Source organism: Diplotaxodon limnothrissa, linkage group LG14, assembly GCF_057381915.1.
Source record: "Diplotaxodon limnothrissa isolate DT_005_m linkage group LG14, D_limnothrissa_male_GT1.1, whole genome shotgun sequence".
Classification (NCBI taxonomy): Eukaryota; Metazoa; Chordata; class Actinopteri; order Cichliformes; family Cichlidae; genus Diplotaxodon; species Diplotaxodon limnothrissa.
The window spans coordinates 14029786-14048198 of NC_140609.1; the positions used below are offsets into that span (position 1 = coordinate 14029786).

At 42.1% G+C, this 18413-nt stretch overlaps 3 protein-coding genes across 5 annotated transcripts in view; all 3 read right to left on the reverse strand.

Annotated features, from left to right (window-relative positions):
• Positions 1–1229, reverse strand: part of rasa2 (RAS p21 protein activator 2) — a 28516-nt gene extending 27287 nt beyond the window's left edge. The window contains exon 1 of the mRNA XM_085370077.1: positions 1126–1229. Within this exon, the coding sequence (XP_085226203.1) occupies positions 1126–1183 (58 nt within the window). The 5' untranslated portion in view covers positions 1184–1229. The remainder of the gene's footprint in view (positions 1–1125) is intronic.
• Positions 1230–3461: 2232 nt separating this feature from the next.
• On the reverse strand, positions 3462–15357 carry zbtb38 (zinc finger and BTB domain containing 38). 2 transcript variants are annotated; one of them, XM_085371183.1, is made up of 3 exons: positions 15222–15357; positions 14409–14674; positions 3462–7729 (listed from the first exon to the last, which is right to left on the reverse strand). In XM_085371183.1, the coding sequence occupies exon 3, from the start codon at positions 7727–7729 to the stop codon at positions 4073–4075; it is 3657 nt and encodes a 1218-aa protein (XP_085227309.1). In that variant the 5' UTR covers positions 14409–14674; positions 15222–15357; the 3' UTR covers positions 3462–4072. The 2 variants fall into 2 exon arrangements, with proteins under 2 accessions (XP_085227309.1, XP_085227310.1); XM_085371184.1 differs by lacking the exons at positions 14409–14674; positions 15222–15357 and adding an exon at positions 10395–10447.
• A 1500-nt stretch (positions 15358–16857) lies between these two features.
• fbxo36a (F-box protein 36a) lies at positions 16858–17979 on the reverse strand. 2 transcript variants are annotated; one of them, XM_085371611.1, is made up of 4 exons: positions 17860–17979; positions 17453–17561; positions 17129–17313; positions 16858–17004 (listed from the first exon to the last, which is right to left on the reverse strand). In XM_085371611.1, the coding sequence occupies exons 1-4, from the start codon at positions 17977–17979 to the stop codon at positions 16858–16860; spliced, it is 561 nt and encodes a 186-aa protein (XP_085227737.1). The 2 variants fall into 2 exon arrangements, with proteins under 2 accessions (XP_085227737.1, XP_085227738.1); XM_085371612.1 differs by having other exon boundaries at positions 17141–17313; positions 17860–17955.
• Positions 17980–18413: the final 434 nt, after the last annotated feature.

Consider the following 18413-nt stretch of genomic DNA (forward strand, 5'->3'; position numbering starts at 1 on the left):
GATGAAGGCTAATGAATGGGTATTAACACTGAAAATAAGCAAATCTACTGCGCCATATGCAGTACCCTGTTATCTAAAACCAAAAACTTGCAATGAAGGAATCTACTCGTGTAACGTTTAAAACATTAAAAATAAGGTGGTTAAAACGCTCGTAGAGAGAAGCCGTAGAAAACAAAACGATAAATCCATCAGGCAGATACCCCCACACAGGAGCTGACCCGCGAGGAGAGGACACCGAGGCTCTGCTGAGGTATTTTACTTTAAAGTCGGGATTTCCAGTTTGGACGTTTGACAAAAACGGGATGATTGTGGCATTTAAGTAACTACGATGTTATTTTTATTTATTTTTTAAGGAACAAGCATCTGTTTTTCAATCAGTAATTTAGTGGCACTTGATGACACGATAATCTTTTTTATGACAATAGCCTCCACATGCATTTCAAACCGCAGAAATGGCTTCAAGAAACCGGTTTATTTTTTATTTTAACGCCAATAAACAATACTGGATTTATTAGCAAAAATAAGTTAGTGGTTCCCAGTTAAGTTAAGGTTGGTGTCCGGCTAAAAATGAGCAACTAACGTGAAACTTTAAAGGGTTGAGCAGCCACTGCTTTGCTGCCTTTCAATCCGATGTGCGTTTAAAGTCTGTGCTGTAGCTGGAAATAACGTTATTGCCGTCTAATATTTAGCATTAGAGTTGCCTGACTGGTAGATGCCCGCAGTGAGAATAGCTGAATGGGCTCCTAGCTTGGTGACGACTGACTGAAGAGGCTGGTGGTAGTAGCTAGCCCGACGCTGATTTAACTTGGCTTCAAGCTGCCAAAAAAAATAATACGAATAAAAATAAGAGTCACAGTTTCAAAATAAGCTCGGGGGTATTAAATGGTGGCGGCGAGGCTCTGCGCGATGAATGAATGCATTCACAACAAGCTAGTAGCCTCTACTAGCATGCTAGGCTAGCTTGACGTTAGGCACCAGCCAGCAGACGAACCAGCTCGCCTGTCTCTGCCTTCACTCAGTCGACTGTTGATAGCACACCGCACCCCTCCCGGTCTCCGTCTCACAGCTCTCGACCTCCTTCCCCCCTCACACTGTGCGAGACTCTCAAAACGTCGGTTCACTTACATATTTTACCCCGCAGGCTCTGTAAAATCCGTATCTTAGCGTCGTCGTCTTCCGCCATGGTCAGAGCTGACTTTTGTCGCTGCTCCGGTGCATTCAGAGCTGGTTTATCATATCCGTTTATGAATGCAGGCAGAGTGGAGAAAAAGCCAGTCCCACTATAGCGTCACGTCAAGTCCCGCACACGCTCCAGCCTTGAAATGTTTGGAGCTTCCTCTAAAGTCGAGCTTCCTTTGGCTGGCGCAGCAGTGTGATTAGTAGGAGTTTTAAAAGGAATTTAAGGTCCCCCTCTCTCTCTGTGAGTGTTTGGTGTCATTCATTATGCAACCATAACGCTTTCGGATAACACGATAATAGTTTGACTTGTGGCACTAGCTTAGCTTAGCTTGGCTAATCTCGGACGCCAGCGCTTTAAGTTAACCCTGTACGCTTTATGCACGCTTTTAGATTTCAGACAGATAAAGGTGTCACCGGGTATGAATGAGTTAGCTACCTCTGCCCCGGATAAAAACTCATTTCTCGGGGCCACACACTGACTAAAACACTTTATTTTGAAAGCATTAACCAGAGGAAAGCTGCACACTAAATGATTGCACCAAAACATAAAAATGTCCGCGAACGTCACAGCTGCTTTATGAGTGTGTTACTGAGCAAATATTTATTCGAGTTTGTGGGTGTGTCATACCTGGTTTGCATTTATTTATTTTCAGCAAAACAGGTAGATGAAAAAAATGTAATATTATACACTCTGGTTTTATTATCTTCTGTGTGGATTACAAGATACTGTAAAATACACAGTTCAGTGTGCATTTCACAGCTGTTTGTTTTTTTTGTCGTTTTATTCTCTTCCCCTTTCAAGGTGGTGTAGCTTTTTTGGTTGGGTGTCATCGTCAGATGGTAGTAGCATGGAGCCTGAAAAGCTGTCAGGTATGCGGTTTCTAAACAGCACATGCTGCATATGCTCACTACACATATACAGTTATTATAACATCGGAACCCAAGTGTTTTCCTTTGTTAATTTTGCACATGGAGTTCACCTCAGAGGGGTGTGGCAGTAGTTTCCCAGCTGCACAGGAGATTAAGATTCAAAGTAAAATACTTTGTGTATTTTTTAATATAATAATTCAGGAGTGGCCATGTATGTAAATTTTCTGTCTCCAAATAACATAAAAAATGCCTTTGTGATGTATGATACTCAAACAGAAAATATATAAGATTACTAATGATCATATTTAGATATACTAGATTTAGCTCATATTTATTTTAATGACCACAGTACTCAGTGTAGCTTTTGGGCAATATAGTGAGCCCTCTTCACCTGAACACTGGAGCTATTCCTAGATATAATCTTTCTTTCTTTCCTTTCATAGTATAGTGGTTTACACATTTGCTAGGCAGATCCCTGGTTCTGTCCCGAGGGGAGACACAAGTCCCTGTGGGGTTCTGCCAGGAAGGGCATCCGGTGTAAGAAAAAAATAAAACAAATTGCCAAATCAAACATGCTGAGCTACCAGCTGTAGCGACCCCTTGTGAACAAGGGAGCAGCTGAAGGTAGCTCACATACTTTGTCTTTCTTCCATCTTAATTTATAAATGTAAATACTTCTAACTTACGTTTGTAATCCCTATTCAGGACACATAACTCCACAATATTTAGTTATGCTCTTATATAATATGATGTTATAATTTGACCCTGCATGAGTAAAATCCGGTCTATTTCCAAAGCCGTATGCAGCAATACTTACATATTTAAAAATGAAAAGAAAAATCTGATCTGGAGTCACATCGCTGCCATCACGATTTGCTGCTTTTCCCTCATTAAAGTTTACGGCAGGACAGGCTGCCTCAATGTTACTATTGGTGTGTTCAACAGTGCCTTATACCTGAAAATGAAGAAAGGAATTTCTTTTACACATCTGGAAATTGTGTCTTGAGCCTAAACTCTTAAAAACAGATGCAGTTTGTGTGGAAGAAAACAGGGAATTAACTTTTCAGATGGTGTGCAGGTCCCCGAGGACCCATGAGGAGTGCACAACCATCTCGTGGCTTGATGGAAGAAGGCTTTGCACCAATAAGCCTGCTTAAATCCTTCTGCCTAAAAACATCCACCACACTTAAACACTATGTTTTTCTAGCTCCTCAGTTATAATTAGTTTCACAAAGTTTTAGCATTTAGGCGTAGATTATGCTATGAAACAATGGTGAAGCCTTTATTATAGTTTTGGCCAAAGCAGGACAGGATGTAACAGTTTAGAATATCCAACAGTATTTATTTAAATAATTTTACATGTTTTATACATATTAAACACACAAAAGTATTAAGTTTAATCTCAGTGGTGCAATGAGTTAATTCAAAAATTGAAATTACATCAGTGGTGCTTCAAATTGAAATCGACTTATCCAAAGTATTAAATGAACAAATTAGCATAGTCTACCTATAAAGTGCAACTCGCCATGTCCAGCTAGCTGACAGGGAGATTCAGAAAGGTGACAGTCAGAAAATTCATATGGTTTTCTCCAGGCTTAGAAAAGTGAAGACTAGACGGATTTTACATATTTTCCAACACTTTGTCTCTCTGCTTTGATATTGCACATCGTTTTGAAGAAATATCACCAGTAGTTGTATTTATTTATTTTGTTTCCATGAGCTTTCTGTCATGTCACTGAGTCTACCTTACATGCATAGACAATGGACAAAATACAGTCTGTGTCAAGAGGTCCTATATTATGCAAGAAACAAAAAAAAAACTTGAACAAAAGCTTACTGAGTCTGGTTTAGGAGGGAAGAGATTACATGGATAATTAGATCATCATGTTTACTGTTTGCTGTCCCTTCAAACACTCTAAGCTGCAAATACAACATTGCAAATCCTATGTTCCCTAACCAAATTGCTTTTTTTTTTCTTTTCTCCTTAATCTTCCCTGTAGCTGGTTGCAGTCCTCATGGACCTTTAAAAAAACGGCTCCTCTTTGCACACCCATTTCTCTGGCTTGTGCATGGAAATGTGGGCACCTCTAGAATCAGAGTCATTTCTTCTAAAGAGTTCACTGTGACTGTTCGTTCTTGGTCCCGTCACAGCGTCCGTGTTGCTGTCACTGTCTCTGTCGCACGCTTGCCTTTTTGAAACCAGGTGACTTGAATGCTGTGTGTTTAACCTCTTTTTTGGTATTTTGTGTTTCAGCTTTGAGGCTGCAAGGGAAAACAGTGGGTCAGTGCAAGGTGATAACGGGCTTTTAATGCTGGAATATGACACATCTTGATGGAGAGTCGTTAAGTCAGTTTTCTCCTCAGTTTTAGGCTGATTCTCATCAACGGAAAAATGTTCCCCTTCCACTCTTTCATGTTTTATGTTCGTCGCCCCGTGATTGTCACTGTCCTCTGTTTTGACGGTTGCCTGTCTGTTGGCTTCGCTCTGGTGTGCAGAGTATTTCGAACACGGTGCGAAGTCGTCAGAAGTGTAGCCCTCCTCGTTCGCTTCCTTGTGTTTTTTCTCGTGGCTTCTCTTCGTGGCGAGGTAGAGAAAGCGCTGGGGACAGAAGGAGCAGCGGTACCTTTTCTCTCGGTTGGGGCTCTGGGGTGTGTTATCGAAGCAGGAGCCATTTTCCATACAGCTGCTGCAGATGTAATCGCGGCCGGCGGGCGCCTCACTGGGGGGGCCTTGTTTACCGCAGGTTCGACAGAAACAGGGGTGAGAGCCAATGACATGAGCCCTCAGACCGGTCTCCGTGATAAAAGAGCTGTCACAGATCTCACAGTTGTACGTGGCCCTTGGGCTGCAGTTCTTGCCAACGCTGTGCTTCACCCTCGTGCTGCTCACCGACACGCTCTCTTCTCTCAGCCAACTGCTTCTTTCCAGGTGGGCCTCGCTAGCAGCAGTTCTATCTACTGATGTTTCAGAAAAATGGTGAAACATGGCTTTTCTGTGCTTATATCTGAGCTTCTTCCTTTTCTTTTTAGCTTTATAGGAATAGTAGGGGCGCCAGAGCTTATCTGCTCCCTCGCAATCAGACGGGTCATCGCATGCCTCTGGCTCTCTGGTGGCAGCAACTTCTGGTCTGAAGCGGAGCCTGGGACTCTCTGAGTCTTCCCTTGTTAGAGGGCACTGGCTTGGGCTCTGCTCCACACTCAGTTCTCGAATTCTCCTTTTTTTCCTGGGAAATAGTTTCGATCCTTTGATTTGGCGTCGGATAATGGCTTCGTTGCCAATTTTGACTGTTATCTGACACAGCGGCATGGCATCGCTGTCAAAAGATGGACCTGGGCATGCTGGTTTAGCGATGTATGTTTCTGTTTTTGCCCCCAATGTTTTATCACACAACAAATTCTCTGTGTGCGATTGAAGGATCTCCTTGGTCATGTCCTCGACTCTTTTGGCAGAAGCTGACAGCTCACCTAGCTTTTTAACAGTGTTCAAGGACTTTAAGAAGGGCATATTATGACTCATGTGCTCTGAGTTAATTAACGGAGATGGATTATCTTTGTAACCTGCAGGAGATTCTGCATGGGGTTGCACAGAAAAGGAACCGTCATAGCTAAAGAAGGGTGGACCTCTGTTTTCTGCCTCTTTTCTTGTGGCCCCTCGAATTTCCACCTCACTGTTTAGATTTTGGTCGCCATCCTGGTCACATGGCTTGTCAAAGCTGATGCGAGGCATGACAGGTGAAATCATCTTTGTCGTTGCCATGAACGTCAGAGGGAGTGAAGCAGTGTCAGAGTGGCTGTTGAGACCATTTTCTTCAATTTGAGGGATAACAGAGTTACTGTCTGTTGCAGACTGATCACCTCCTTCAGCTCTCTCTGAATACGTGTGACTGTACGTCTTGTATTGTCTTTTTCTAAACTTCATGGGTAGAAGCCTGTAGAGTTTGAGAGGATAAATGTTGGATTTTAGCCCACCGTTTGCAGACTTTTTCTTAACAGACAGACTGGGATCAATGCCATGAAAGGACTTCTGATGGTTCTTCAGGATATAGTATGTCATGAATGTCTCCAGGCAGAAAATGCACTGGTAGCGGCGTTCACCTGTGTGCCAGATTTCATGCTTAGTGCGATACTCTGCCAGGGCAAATACTTTGTTACAGTAATGACAGGGGTAGGCTCTCTGCCAGGAATGTACATTCTCATGCCGCTTTAGACTGGATAGGGTGACGTAAACCCGTTTACATACACTACAGCTATATCTCCTCTGACCACCATATATCTTCATTGGCTTCTCATCGTGTGGAGGCTCTGATTGGTCCACTTGAAGGGGCTCTGGGGTGTGAGGGCTTGGTAGGTCGGTGGGAGGAGGCTGGGATATGTTGGTTTCCATTTCTGATCCGTCATCGGAATGGTGATCCACCTCTTTGGTTGAGCTATCCCTGGCATCTAGTTTAGGTGGGCCTCTCAAAGCCTTAGGACAGACCTGCTCATGGTTGCGCAGACGTTTGAGGTGTATAAACTTCCTGTGGCAAAACTTGCAAAACAAATGACTAACAAAACGCTTTTTATGTACCTCTGAGTGAATGGTGAGAAGAGCTTTATTTGTGAATATCTCCGGACAGTGCTCACAGCCATAGATTGATATACTGTCCTCTGTCTGAGGGGAAAGTGTTGGCGGACCCAGCTCCATTGGAGCTGTGTCTGTGGCCATAGGTGGCCCTGTGTCTATGCTTTTTTCTGCCTCAGAAAAAAGCGGAGGCGGGGTCATAACTGTGGCAGGTGTTGCAGTAGCACCGTCAGTAAATGTGGGGGTCACTGTATTTGGTTTGTCAGTTTCTGGTTCGGCTGGTGTCGGAAGCATGCTTTTACCCAAAATGCTTCTCAGCTTGTGCCGCTTTTTAAGCGGTCCTATATTCCTGTAAATGAGTTGCTTTGGCTGTGGTACAGCTGGCTTACAGACCTTCTTGCTGTCACACTGACTGCTATCTTTGCCTTCAGTGGATTTGCATACTGCATATGAGTGCTCGGAGAGGGCGTGGGTAGTCTCATTGTTCCCGCTGAAGCAGGATGTTGTAGAACAACTTGATGGGAGCTGACCCAAGTCGGGTGACTGCCTCTCTCTGTTTGCTTGATCCAGAGGGGTGAAAGGATTGTTTCCAGGACACACTTCAGTGATTGAGAAGGCATTGGTGATGCGTGGTCCTCTGCTGCTGTCTACCTCCTCAAGCCCAAGAGGTGCTTTCTTTATTTTTTCAGACACCGGGGCAGTGCAAGAATCTGCTGGTTTAACACATTCATCCTGTCTCTCTTGTTCTGCGAGCTTCTCCAAAAAAGCAATTCCGAGTCTTTTTCCAGCTGCTACGACACCCTTGGTGTCCTCTGCATCAGATGATGTCACCTTCGAGCAGTATATGAAGTTGAGGATACAGGCAAACACTTCAGACTTAAGGTCCATCAGCTCCAGCACTTGGCTGGAGTTCCATGGCTCAGAAGTCGTCAGAGCGTTCCTGAAGTACCCACTGCAGGCTGCCAGTATGTTCTTGTGGGCCCGAAACTTTACATCCTCCACCACAATGGTAACATCACAGAAGAGGCCCTGTAAACGCTGTTCATTAAGCTTGCTAAGCACAGTTTGAGGGTGAGCGTTATCCATCAGGTTGTGAGGGCATGGAGACACCACAGTCATCTAAACATAGGACGAGAAATAATCACATTAGAGTTTTGCGAAACAGAGAATCTGAATTCCAAAAGAAGACTCAGGAGTGAAGTGTGTACATGTATTATTTGAAGCTATCAAGCTCTTTGTGTGATTTAACACTAGATGGCAGTAATGTCCTGGCACATGAGCTCTAATGTCAACAAGCTGGTGAACACTTCTGACTCAAGAAACTATATTTTCACTTGCATTTTGCATAAAATGTAATTTTCTAACAATTCAAAAATGGCTTACACAATGACTTTAATGCAAACTGTAGGCTCATTGAAATATCAGACCTATAAACTGTGGCTGAATTGTCTTAAGACTGTGTTGCTCTCTGAAATCACTTCTGCTTAATCCCAGATGTGCTTCTCGTCTGTAGAAGAGCTCTTTAATCTCACATTTTTAAAAGTTAATCTCCCTTTTTATGTCGGGCACACGTAACTGTTAATGCACTTTGTTATTTCAGGCTGTAAATCATTAGACGGTGCAGCAATAGGGAGGGTGTGAGTAATTACTTCAAGGAATGGAAATTTGAGCTTTAAGTGACAACTGTAAGCTACTACAGCAAAGGCTGCAGAGGAGCTGCTTTGTGGCTTATAGTTTGTACTAGAAAGTGCTCTGGTGGGAGTGTGTCACGCAACCGCATAGAAGTACTGCGAGCGAGCATTTTTATTCAAAGGCTGCGTTTAAATATGAGCTAAAACCAAAGAGACCGGCTTAAAAATTTGGCGGAATGGCTGCAGTTAAAAAAAATCCTGAATCTATAATGACCTAATGGTTGACAGCTGGTGCACCTGGCATTCTCAAACAGTCGGCCCTTTTTGTTTTTAGTTGTAATTAATGATGAATAAATTGAATGGTAATCCAGTCAGTGTGATGCCACAGCGGTGCACAACACAAAGACCAGTTGTACAGTCATCATGACTGCCTGTTGTTTTTGGTTTGTTTTGCTTTGGTTTTAAAGTTAATATATGAATGTTACCCATAGAGTTATGAGTCATATGCTCCCATTTTGTTTTTCAGTTTGTTGTGCAGGCACCAAAGGTTGCTTTTAATTCCCAACTATTCATCAATACCTCGTTTAAGGGCAACTAACATAAACAATGCTATGAAAAGCTTATTTATTGCATGTGTTGGTATATAAAATTGATAATGCATTGATAACAGTAATGCAGTAGTTACTCTTGAGGAAATGCCTTTCAGTTTCCGCATACTGGAGCTAATGGCGGCCTTGATTGTACAGACTGGTATTTTTGAACGCTGCCAATCCAGCGTTTATGGATTAATTTGATTCTGATAATGACTTAACGCGATCTGCAATCTGCAAACCCTAGATGAAGTTAATTCTGACTTTGAAAGAGGATGACGGGTTAACTGTGGCCTACTCATATAGAGTCAGGGATGAGTCGTTACTGAGGCATTTAGCATGTGTTACACAGTGCGCTGACTGTATCTGCTAAAGCACACTCAGCTTACACTTGCAAGTGCTGAATCATCACGCCTTTTGCAAGTCAAGCTCAGAGGTCACCACTTTACATTGATGCTATTTTCATCTTTGTGGCTGCATTGAAAGTCGCGCAGTGATGATTGTACAAATTAGCATTAGATCCTTTTTTTTAGGAGTTTAATATGTTTTTATCTACACGCCAGCCATCTTTATCGGTTAGCTCTGTTTTAAATTCACAGTTCAGTTTGATATCTGATATTGTGTCACGTTTTGTTAATGTCTGCCAGTGGTGCGCACCATTTGGCAGCCTGCTGTTGTGAACGACCGGTATTCTTTACTCCCGGGACTGCAGGTGATTTATCACCGAAGGTATTTTTTGTTTACGTTTTGTTTTGTTTTTGAATTCTCGTGCAACAAATATGGCCGCCAGTCTTTAAAGCATCCCAGACTGATGAAACACAGCCACCCTGCTGCCGTCTTTCTCAGACAGGCCTCTGTTGTCATGGCAACATGCTATGGCGCAGCTCTTATTGGGATTCAGCTGGATGGCAAGTGACTGTATTAGCCGTCCGAGTATTCGGTCCCCTCTCTCTCCCACAAACAAGCTGCCCTCTCTGAGAACCTGCACCGCGCAGCAGTCTGCAGAGCAATCGAGGTTTGCCTTTGTCTCGGCTTGAATGTACTTTGTGTCTGTGTATTGGTCTGTGTGTCTTTGTCTGCAGCAAAAAAAAATGGACTTTCTCACCTAGCGCAAGTGATGTGCCACGCATTTGTTTTAATTTCGTACTTTGTGCTTCATCAGAAGCGTTTCATCCTTTCCTCTGCATCGTTATTCTACTTCACCGCATTCATTTTTTCCACATTTTGTATGAGTTTTCTCGGATTTATTCCCACCACATGCTGAGCGGAAATTAGAATTTCTCATCAGGGCTTATGAATTTGCCACACCCCAACTTTAGTTTACCTTCAAAGACAAAGTGAAATTATTTTTGTTACATCTGTAATGAAAAAGTCCCCACACACTAAACCACAAACCAAGAAATGACAGTACAGCATACAGACAGCATTGTCAATCAAAGAGCGAAATATCAAAGCAAAAGACACTTCACTCATCTGTGCGAAGCGAACTTCCGCAAATAAAAATTAAAAACCCCAAACAAAAAAAGAGAAAGAAAAACGGTTAAAAAATCATGCAAAACATACCTTAGTAAATCAGAGAAAGTGATGCAGGGCGAACAGGAAGCAGTGTCATGCAGTATCCCTTTTCTACAGCCCCGTGTATACCAAACTATACATGAAAAACAGTTTCGTGAGACCAAGGCGAAAGTAGTTTTCTTTTTCTATGATGGTCGCTGAACAGTGGTGTTGTCAGAAGCAGAGCTTTTTCTGACGTCTTTCTTCCTCTCCCTCCCTCTCTGTATGAAGGTGACTCCGGCTCCAACGTCCTTCGCCTCTATCCATGCAGCCCAAGTCCTGGGCTAGATCTGCCCTGCCCTCCTCTGGCTGTCCCTCTTCTGTCCTGCTACAAGCTATAGGAATAACTCACGGTTTAAGCAGCGTGTAGCTAAATCGGACTATTGGTCTGCTTTTGTGCTGGCTGGGCAACTGAAGCTTTCGTTCTGGAGCCACTGAGCAGGAAGCGGCAACTTTTATTAAGCATGGCAGAGGGTTGTAGGGAGAGCGGAGAGATGCAGGGTGCTACATCACACACCAGCTCTGTACTCGAATGCACCGCCAGAGAAAACGCTGAGCTGCATTGCTATTAGCAGCATAGAGTGAAGGGTTCCTCTGCTGTACAGCAGACGATCTATTAAATCTCCCCAGCACCGCACCAGCGGGATCTCGATGCAGCTCGATGTTGACCAAAAATGCATGACATAAAATCATCTCCAGCCCACTTAGAAAGAGCATGCACCTTAAATGCATGACGCTACACTATGTCTGTCTTTGCCAGTGCAGCAATACATTACACCAAAGGTTTTCGTCTGTGCTTACGCAGTCACTGTGGTTAGGTAATGCACAAGCTAAGAGAAGATGGCACTGTCCTATTTGTGTAGCTTTGTTAGTCAGCGGACAGATGTTCATCAATGCTTTTTCTCACAGTTGCATCGAGCATGCAAACCGGATGCAAAGCTAAGAGAGAGTCCCGCTTTCAGCGGAGACTCTGCTTATACCTACATAGAAGCTGCTGATTGATGCACCGGCAGCAGATGCGTCAGCAATGCAGACGAGGAGGGGGAAGGGAGGAAGCTAAACACGACATGGCTCTGTGAGCTTCTCACTAGCCTCTAAGGACGGAAGCACTGTTTTATTTACGTGGCTGAGAGTGGAGTCATATGACTGTGCCCTCCTCATCCTGACTGAGATCCACTTTAACAAACAGCAAGCATCAAAGCTTTCATTTTTATGGCACTATTTAGTTCAAAAGACAGAAATGAGGCAGGTGCTGTATCACCATGCATGCACTTACTCATCGCCCTGAAGGGGGGAATGTTTTCTTCATTAAGTGTTTGTGCTTTCCACACTTAAAAGACTGAACTTTAAAATCTTAACAGCCGTGACTGCTGCCCCCTTTTTTGTGTTTGCTGTATGACATTAATTTGGTTTGATGAATGCACACAATAGCCACCATTTCTGGGTGGCGTGGCACGCAGCCCTCCGCTCATCGCTGTTCAGTTTTCTTTTCAAATATCATCATCTACATATCTGCTTGTGTGAACTTACAGTGTAAAGCAACAAAAAGACAGATTAAACATATTTTTACTGTAGCAGCAAACATTAAAACGTGGATTAGTTGTTTGATTCAGAGTAAAAATTAGAAAAGCAGTCAGTTTGAGAGTGACAGCGGAATGATGATGTTTTCTTTTAACCTTTGTAAAGCAAAGAAAGTAAAGTTTATGTATATGAAGACACAAACTGCCTGACACCAAAAGGAAAAAAAACCCTAAATGATAGTGGTATTGGTTGGACACTTTAGTTCATGCTTGGATCAGACTGATCCTTTAAGGCTTTTGAACAATGCTTTGTGGTGAAAACGCCATAATTACAGCGTGTGTTACTGTAAAGTTTACTTTGTATTCTCTGGTCTGACTCTCAGCAGAGTCAGCCTACAGGTTCGTTTGACCTTCATCATGCAGCGTCAAACTATCCGCCCATTCTGTGAGAAGTTCTTATCTACTCGCTCTCACGCATGCACTGCAAAAACTCAAAATCTTACCAAGTATATTTGTCTTATTTCTAGTCAAAATTATCTCATTACACTTAAAATAAGACACAATCAGCTACAGGGCAACATTTCAGTAAGCTAAAGGAACTTGTTTCAAGACAGTGAATCTTGAAACTAGAGAAAAACTAGAGATTTTTCACTTGTTCCACTGGCAGATTTTTTCACTTATTTTAAGCTAAAATATCTTGTATTAAGTGAAAAAATCTGCCAGTGGAACAAGTGAAAAATCTCTAGTTTTTCTCTAGTTTCAAGATTCACTGTCTTGAAACAAGTTCCTTTAGCTTACTGAAATGTTGCCCTGTAGCTGATTGTGTCTTATTTTAAGTGTAATGAGATAATTTTGACTAGAAATAAGACAAATATACTTGGTAAGATTTTGAGTTTTTGCAGTGTGTGAATGAGAGAACCCTGCTTTGGTGGGAAGAAGTTAATTTGTGTGCATGGATGCATTTAAATCTGCATTTAAATAAGTCTACACAGTAACCTTGTTTTGCTTTGATTGTCTGTGCCTTACACCGTACAGTAAAACTACTACATGTCAAAGTAACCTTTAAACAGAATAAGGTGGTCACAAAAACACGTGTACAAAAAATGAAAATGAAATAAAGTTAACGGTTTGCGGAGGCTGCTCTTGGAAAGCACCAGAGTGTAATGAAAAAGCGGTAAAAATGATTTCACTTTCATTTGGCATCATTTCTGGGAGGGAAGGTGGTTTAATACATTTGTTTTTAGACTCTCACCACTACTTAAGCCTTCTTCTGGACTAAGAAAGCTAGGAGCGTTTAATCCGGCCCATAACGTGCTAAAACTGGAGTAATCATCGCTACCATGAAGGCATTTTTTGCATCACTGTAGTGTATCAGTAAGTCCCCATACTGAGAGTAAGAAATAACTTGATGATAAAAAGATGGAGATTAGAATGGCTAGACATTTATTGCTTTATAACAAATTAAACCTAATCCATGTAGACCATTTAGGTTATTGTTTGCCACCATCTTTTTCAATAGACACGTGTGATTCCACTGTGTGCAGAAACCATTAAGAGCTCTTTTTCAGTAAGCTGCATTTAATTAATATTTATAGACTGCAAGATATTGAAAAGAGGAAGAACAGCATCAATTTCTTACTGGTCAGACAAGTTTATAAGCTTTTTTAAATAAGCTTATCGAGATTTGCATGTCACAAAGTGGGCGGTACATCAAACAGATAATTTTTGATCACGATTGCCTTGAACTGTCAAGACATATATACATATATGTATTTATATTTTCCTTCCTGGTATGACATCTCTGTCCAATCATAGCAGCCACCTGTTGTTTTAGTTAGCGCCTGTGTGGTTCTCGAATTCACAGCAAAGAGATATTAGACGTCAAATTAAAACCCTGGTTTCAGTATATATTAGTAGTTTGTGTCTAATTTCAGGTTTTCTCCTCCGTAAAACCTGACAGCAGATTCTGATGCTGGAAAAACGAATCATTTCTTATTTATGAGAAAAAGCCCATTTTGTGGTCTTCTTATTGTTTTAACCTAAATAATAACTCATCTGTATGAACAGCCTAGATACCCTTATTAGGGTTTTTTTTTTTAAATTTATTGCTTGGCACAATTGCTTTGGGATTTACGAGGTTAGGTCTCAAGCTAAAGCTTAAAGAGGCCTGCAAATTATAAGAAAGAAAATAACTGTCCTAACTGGAAGTTCTGTGCTCATATTGGTATTTTGTAAACATAACCCTGACATTACAGCTAGGATGTGTTTAAAACCATAGGACAAAGTTAACAGGCCTCTTCGCCTCTGATGCTCAGTGAGCTCAGCTGCGGCCTGCAGGGACGCTCTTCGGGGAAAAGGCTGAGAGGAAAAGACTGCAGCAGAAGGCTGAGTAGGCCTCATTCTCATTCTCAAAGCATTCACACTCTTTAGCATACAAAGACATTCATCCCTTGGACAACTTATGTTGCTGCTGCAACAAGCACTCGTACTTTGAGATGCCTACCAAAACGTTTGTGTGGAAGGTCTTGCCGGGCCTGTCCCTTCGCTGTGGAAGCCTCTCTGGTGTTTGTTTAGAAGGAGGAGAGCGACTACCCAGCTCCCATTCTTCCTCTAGCCCGGATCAGGTCATTACCACTTTCCCTTCGTCACTGCCGTCTGTGGACTATGGCTCTGGCAGAGGTTCCCGGTTCCTGCTGTGCGAAGTTGCCTTCTGGAGGCTGCTGCTACTGCTGCGTCACTCCCGCTGCATCACTGACCCACAAAGAGGAACTGAGAAGGAGGGGTGGTGTTGTGAATGTGTGCAGTAAATGGATAAGCATGAAAAAACCCACACAGCCCTACACCAAGTCAGTAATCAAATGGATGTGGCTGATGTCTCTGTGCCTCAGAGTGAGGCCTAGCTGTTGCTGTGGTATTTGGGAAGTGGGTCTGGGAGACAGATTCTTTATTGTTACGTAATGAATATTTTTCCTAGACCAGACTCAGCTGAGAAGGCGGTGTCAGGGGCTAATAATAGGTCATGGTACCCACCATTCAGGGCTGTATGCTGTCATGTCAGATCACTCCAGCACACAGCTATCATTTGGCCACAGAAATATTTGATATTGCAGGAAGGCGCGGTCATTTATGTTAAACTACCTGCAGTTTAACACGTGTTCTACTTTTTGTTATAACACAAGGGCTTACTTAGGTTTTGTTTCTTTTTTTGGCATTCTTACATGACAGTAGGACTGTATTATGTTATTCTTTTAAAATTTACTATAACATGCCAGCTCTGATTCTAAAGTACCTGTAAACAGAGAAAAACAGTGCATACCTTTGTCTTATGTTACTGTAGCTTGCTGGTACAGGTTTCAGGAGAGGTAGGTAGGACTGCTGTGTCAGATGTCCTTACACACGTATATGTACAAGCTTTTAATCCAGAATAAGTAAGTTGGAGTCTTTTAGGCCTTGATATGGTAACCAGAACTACAGCACTTGTTTTGCACACGTTACCTTTACATACTTGATTTCCCTCCTCCTCCTCCTCCTCCTCCTCCTGTCATCTGACTCATTTTGACGTTTTTATTGTGACATTGCTCCCTCTGCTGGCTGCTTCAGTGATCCCACAGAAATCCAGGCTGCCTTGTGTATGCAAAGACAGCGGAGGCCGGTTGAGGGCTTTCAGCAGAGGGCGCAGCCAGCAGTTCACCAGCAAATGTAAACAGGAAGTATGACATGATGTCAGCAGGACTTCAGTTGCTTATGTATTTTTCTGTAAGTTTGTTTACATTTTAATTTCACCAGGTTGTCATCCAGACATGAAGTGCCAATTTAATGTCATTTACAAGGAATCTTACACAACGCACACTCTTCCTCAGGAGGCTGAGGTCTTTTAACATCTGCAGGAAGCTCCTGAGGATGTTTTACCAGTCAGTGGTTGCTGGAGTACTTTTCTATGCTGTGGTGTGCTGGGGGAGCAGCACAGCAAAGAGGGACTCATCCAGGCTGGAGAAACTGATCAGGAGGGCTAGCTCTGTGGTCGGCATGAAGCTGGACACTCTGGTGACAGTGGCAGAGAAAAGGACATTAAAGAAACTGATGGACATTATGGACAATGCTGGGCATCCTCTGCACACGGCCATAAACAACCAGAAGAGTCTGTTCAGTGACAGGTTGCTTCTCCCCAAGACAAGAACTAACAGACTTAAAAACTCCTTTGTCCCACACGCCATCAGACTGTTTAACTCCTCTCTGGAGGGGAGAGGGAGGGGAAACAGGAGGACAAAGGAGGGGGGAACAACTAAGCTGTAGTGCCTCTGCACCTCACTGTACAATACCTTGTGCAATACTTTTTGTAAATAGTCAACAGTGCAATAGACTCAATACTTGAAATGTGCAATTCACTTGTATTTTTATTTTTTATTCCTATTTATTCTATTTATCCCCTTTGTATATTTTATTTATATTTGTCTCTGTATTTATATATATGTGTGTGTCTGTGTGTGTGTATATATATATATATATATATATATATATATATATATATATATATATATATATATATATATATATATATATATATAACAGTTCTGTAACTGTAACTTCGGTCGTTGCTGTGCTTTTTTTGGAAGTCGAATTTCCCAGAGGAACCCACCCGAGGGATTAATAAAGTTCTATCTTATCTTATCTTATCTTATCTTATCTCTTTGAAACAAAACAAAACTTGCAAGCAAGAGTTTCCTTTGTAATGCAAAAGTAGTGACTTCCTTTGGAGAATATTCACAACATTTTTACACACACACACACACACACACACACACACACACACACACACACACACACACACACACACACACACACACACAAAAGCCCTCATTCATTACTGAAGTCTTTTTTAGTTTGCTAATGAGCCAGTGTGATTTTACTTGTTTTGCAACAATAATAAAAGGGTTTGTTTTTGAATATATATTTTACTGCTGTTTTTTATCATCACTGTTGTGGAAAAAAGTTAGAAAGGTGCTCTTCCAGCCCATGGCACTGGCTATGTCCTCAATGTCCCTGTTAAACCCAGCGCAGTTCCTCACAGTCTGCTCCCAAAACTTCTCAGAGCTGAAGAGCTGGTACAATCCGGTTAGAGCACAGCACAACATACACGTGAACACAAATGAATTTGAACACAAGAAAAAAACAATAGACACTAAAGCATTATTTCTGTATCATCGAACAAATCCAGTACTTTACCGTTGTCCTCACCGTTTTGAATCTGCGTGACGTCTGTGCCAGCAGTGCCGTGTCTTTCAGCTCGAGGCAGTACATGATTCGGAGCATGATGTCATCAGGTAAACGCTCCAGGTAATCAAACTTTCCTTGGCACAGTGCTGCTGTGTAATCCAGGATCCTTTGCCCAAAAACAGCACCGACTTCATCTGCAGATGATAAGTCGACAAACACAGCCCTTTCTATGTCAAATTATAAACCCAAACAAGATTCAGAAATAGGTTAGAAAAGAATATTATCAAGAACTTCATGGAAGTGGGAGTGATGATTTCGATGAAGAAAACTTACACTGTAGAGTTTTATCATTTTGGAAGTCCTGATGAGATGTCTTCTGCTGATTTGGGGGAAGACCTCTGCATTCAAGTCGCAAAGAAATCCTCCATGAGGTTAGTATTACCTAAATTTAGAGGGGAAAAACAAAGATGGGACTTCAAGACTTTAATCCAGGAGACTCTCTTGAAGTAGTGGCTACAAGATGCCGATATGCTACTGGAACAGGGCAAATGATTTTACTAAAACATATTGCTATTAGCTTGTTATTTGTTAAGCATAAATATTAGAAAATAGTAGCAAAGCCATATTTAAAGCTAAATAACAACGTGAAAATTAAGCTAGCCTCAAATAGAGGGATTGTTTTTATAAGCACGCTTTATACAGTTACTCCTCGAAAGTCTGTTATATAAATAATACATAACCTCGTTTTTGGTAATGACAAGTTGAAAAAAATCCTTTTGAGGCGGCGGACCCTGACCACTAATTTCAAACAGTCTATCCCCAAGCAAAGACGCCATTTTGGACGCAAAAAATGTTGCCATGACAACTAAAAAGCAACTAAAACTGTCTTTGCACAATGACTCATGAAACGGACCGATTGCTTTTTCATTGATGTTGGGTAATAACAAAAAGTTATGCGGGGCATATTAATTTTACACATATGCTTGTTTCATATATGTCTGTTGAAGGGGGGAGGAGGGGGGTCACGACCCAGCGGATTGATACTTAATATTTATGACAAGCTAATGTTACCGATGACTTCAGTGATTCAGCGACTGTCTCTGGATGCCTACAAAAATAGTTGAATTGTCTTCATTAGAAACCCGTCGCTTTGTTTCGAAAGAGCAGCCGATCCAGTGCTCGCGCTCGCTTTGTTGACTGAAAGCAAGCAGATACAGAAAATAAGGAGAAAACTAGTCCCGGAGCGGATGAATCACGCGGAGGTATATTGCGGTTGTAGGCCCCTCAGCTGATG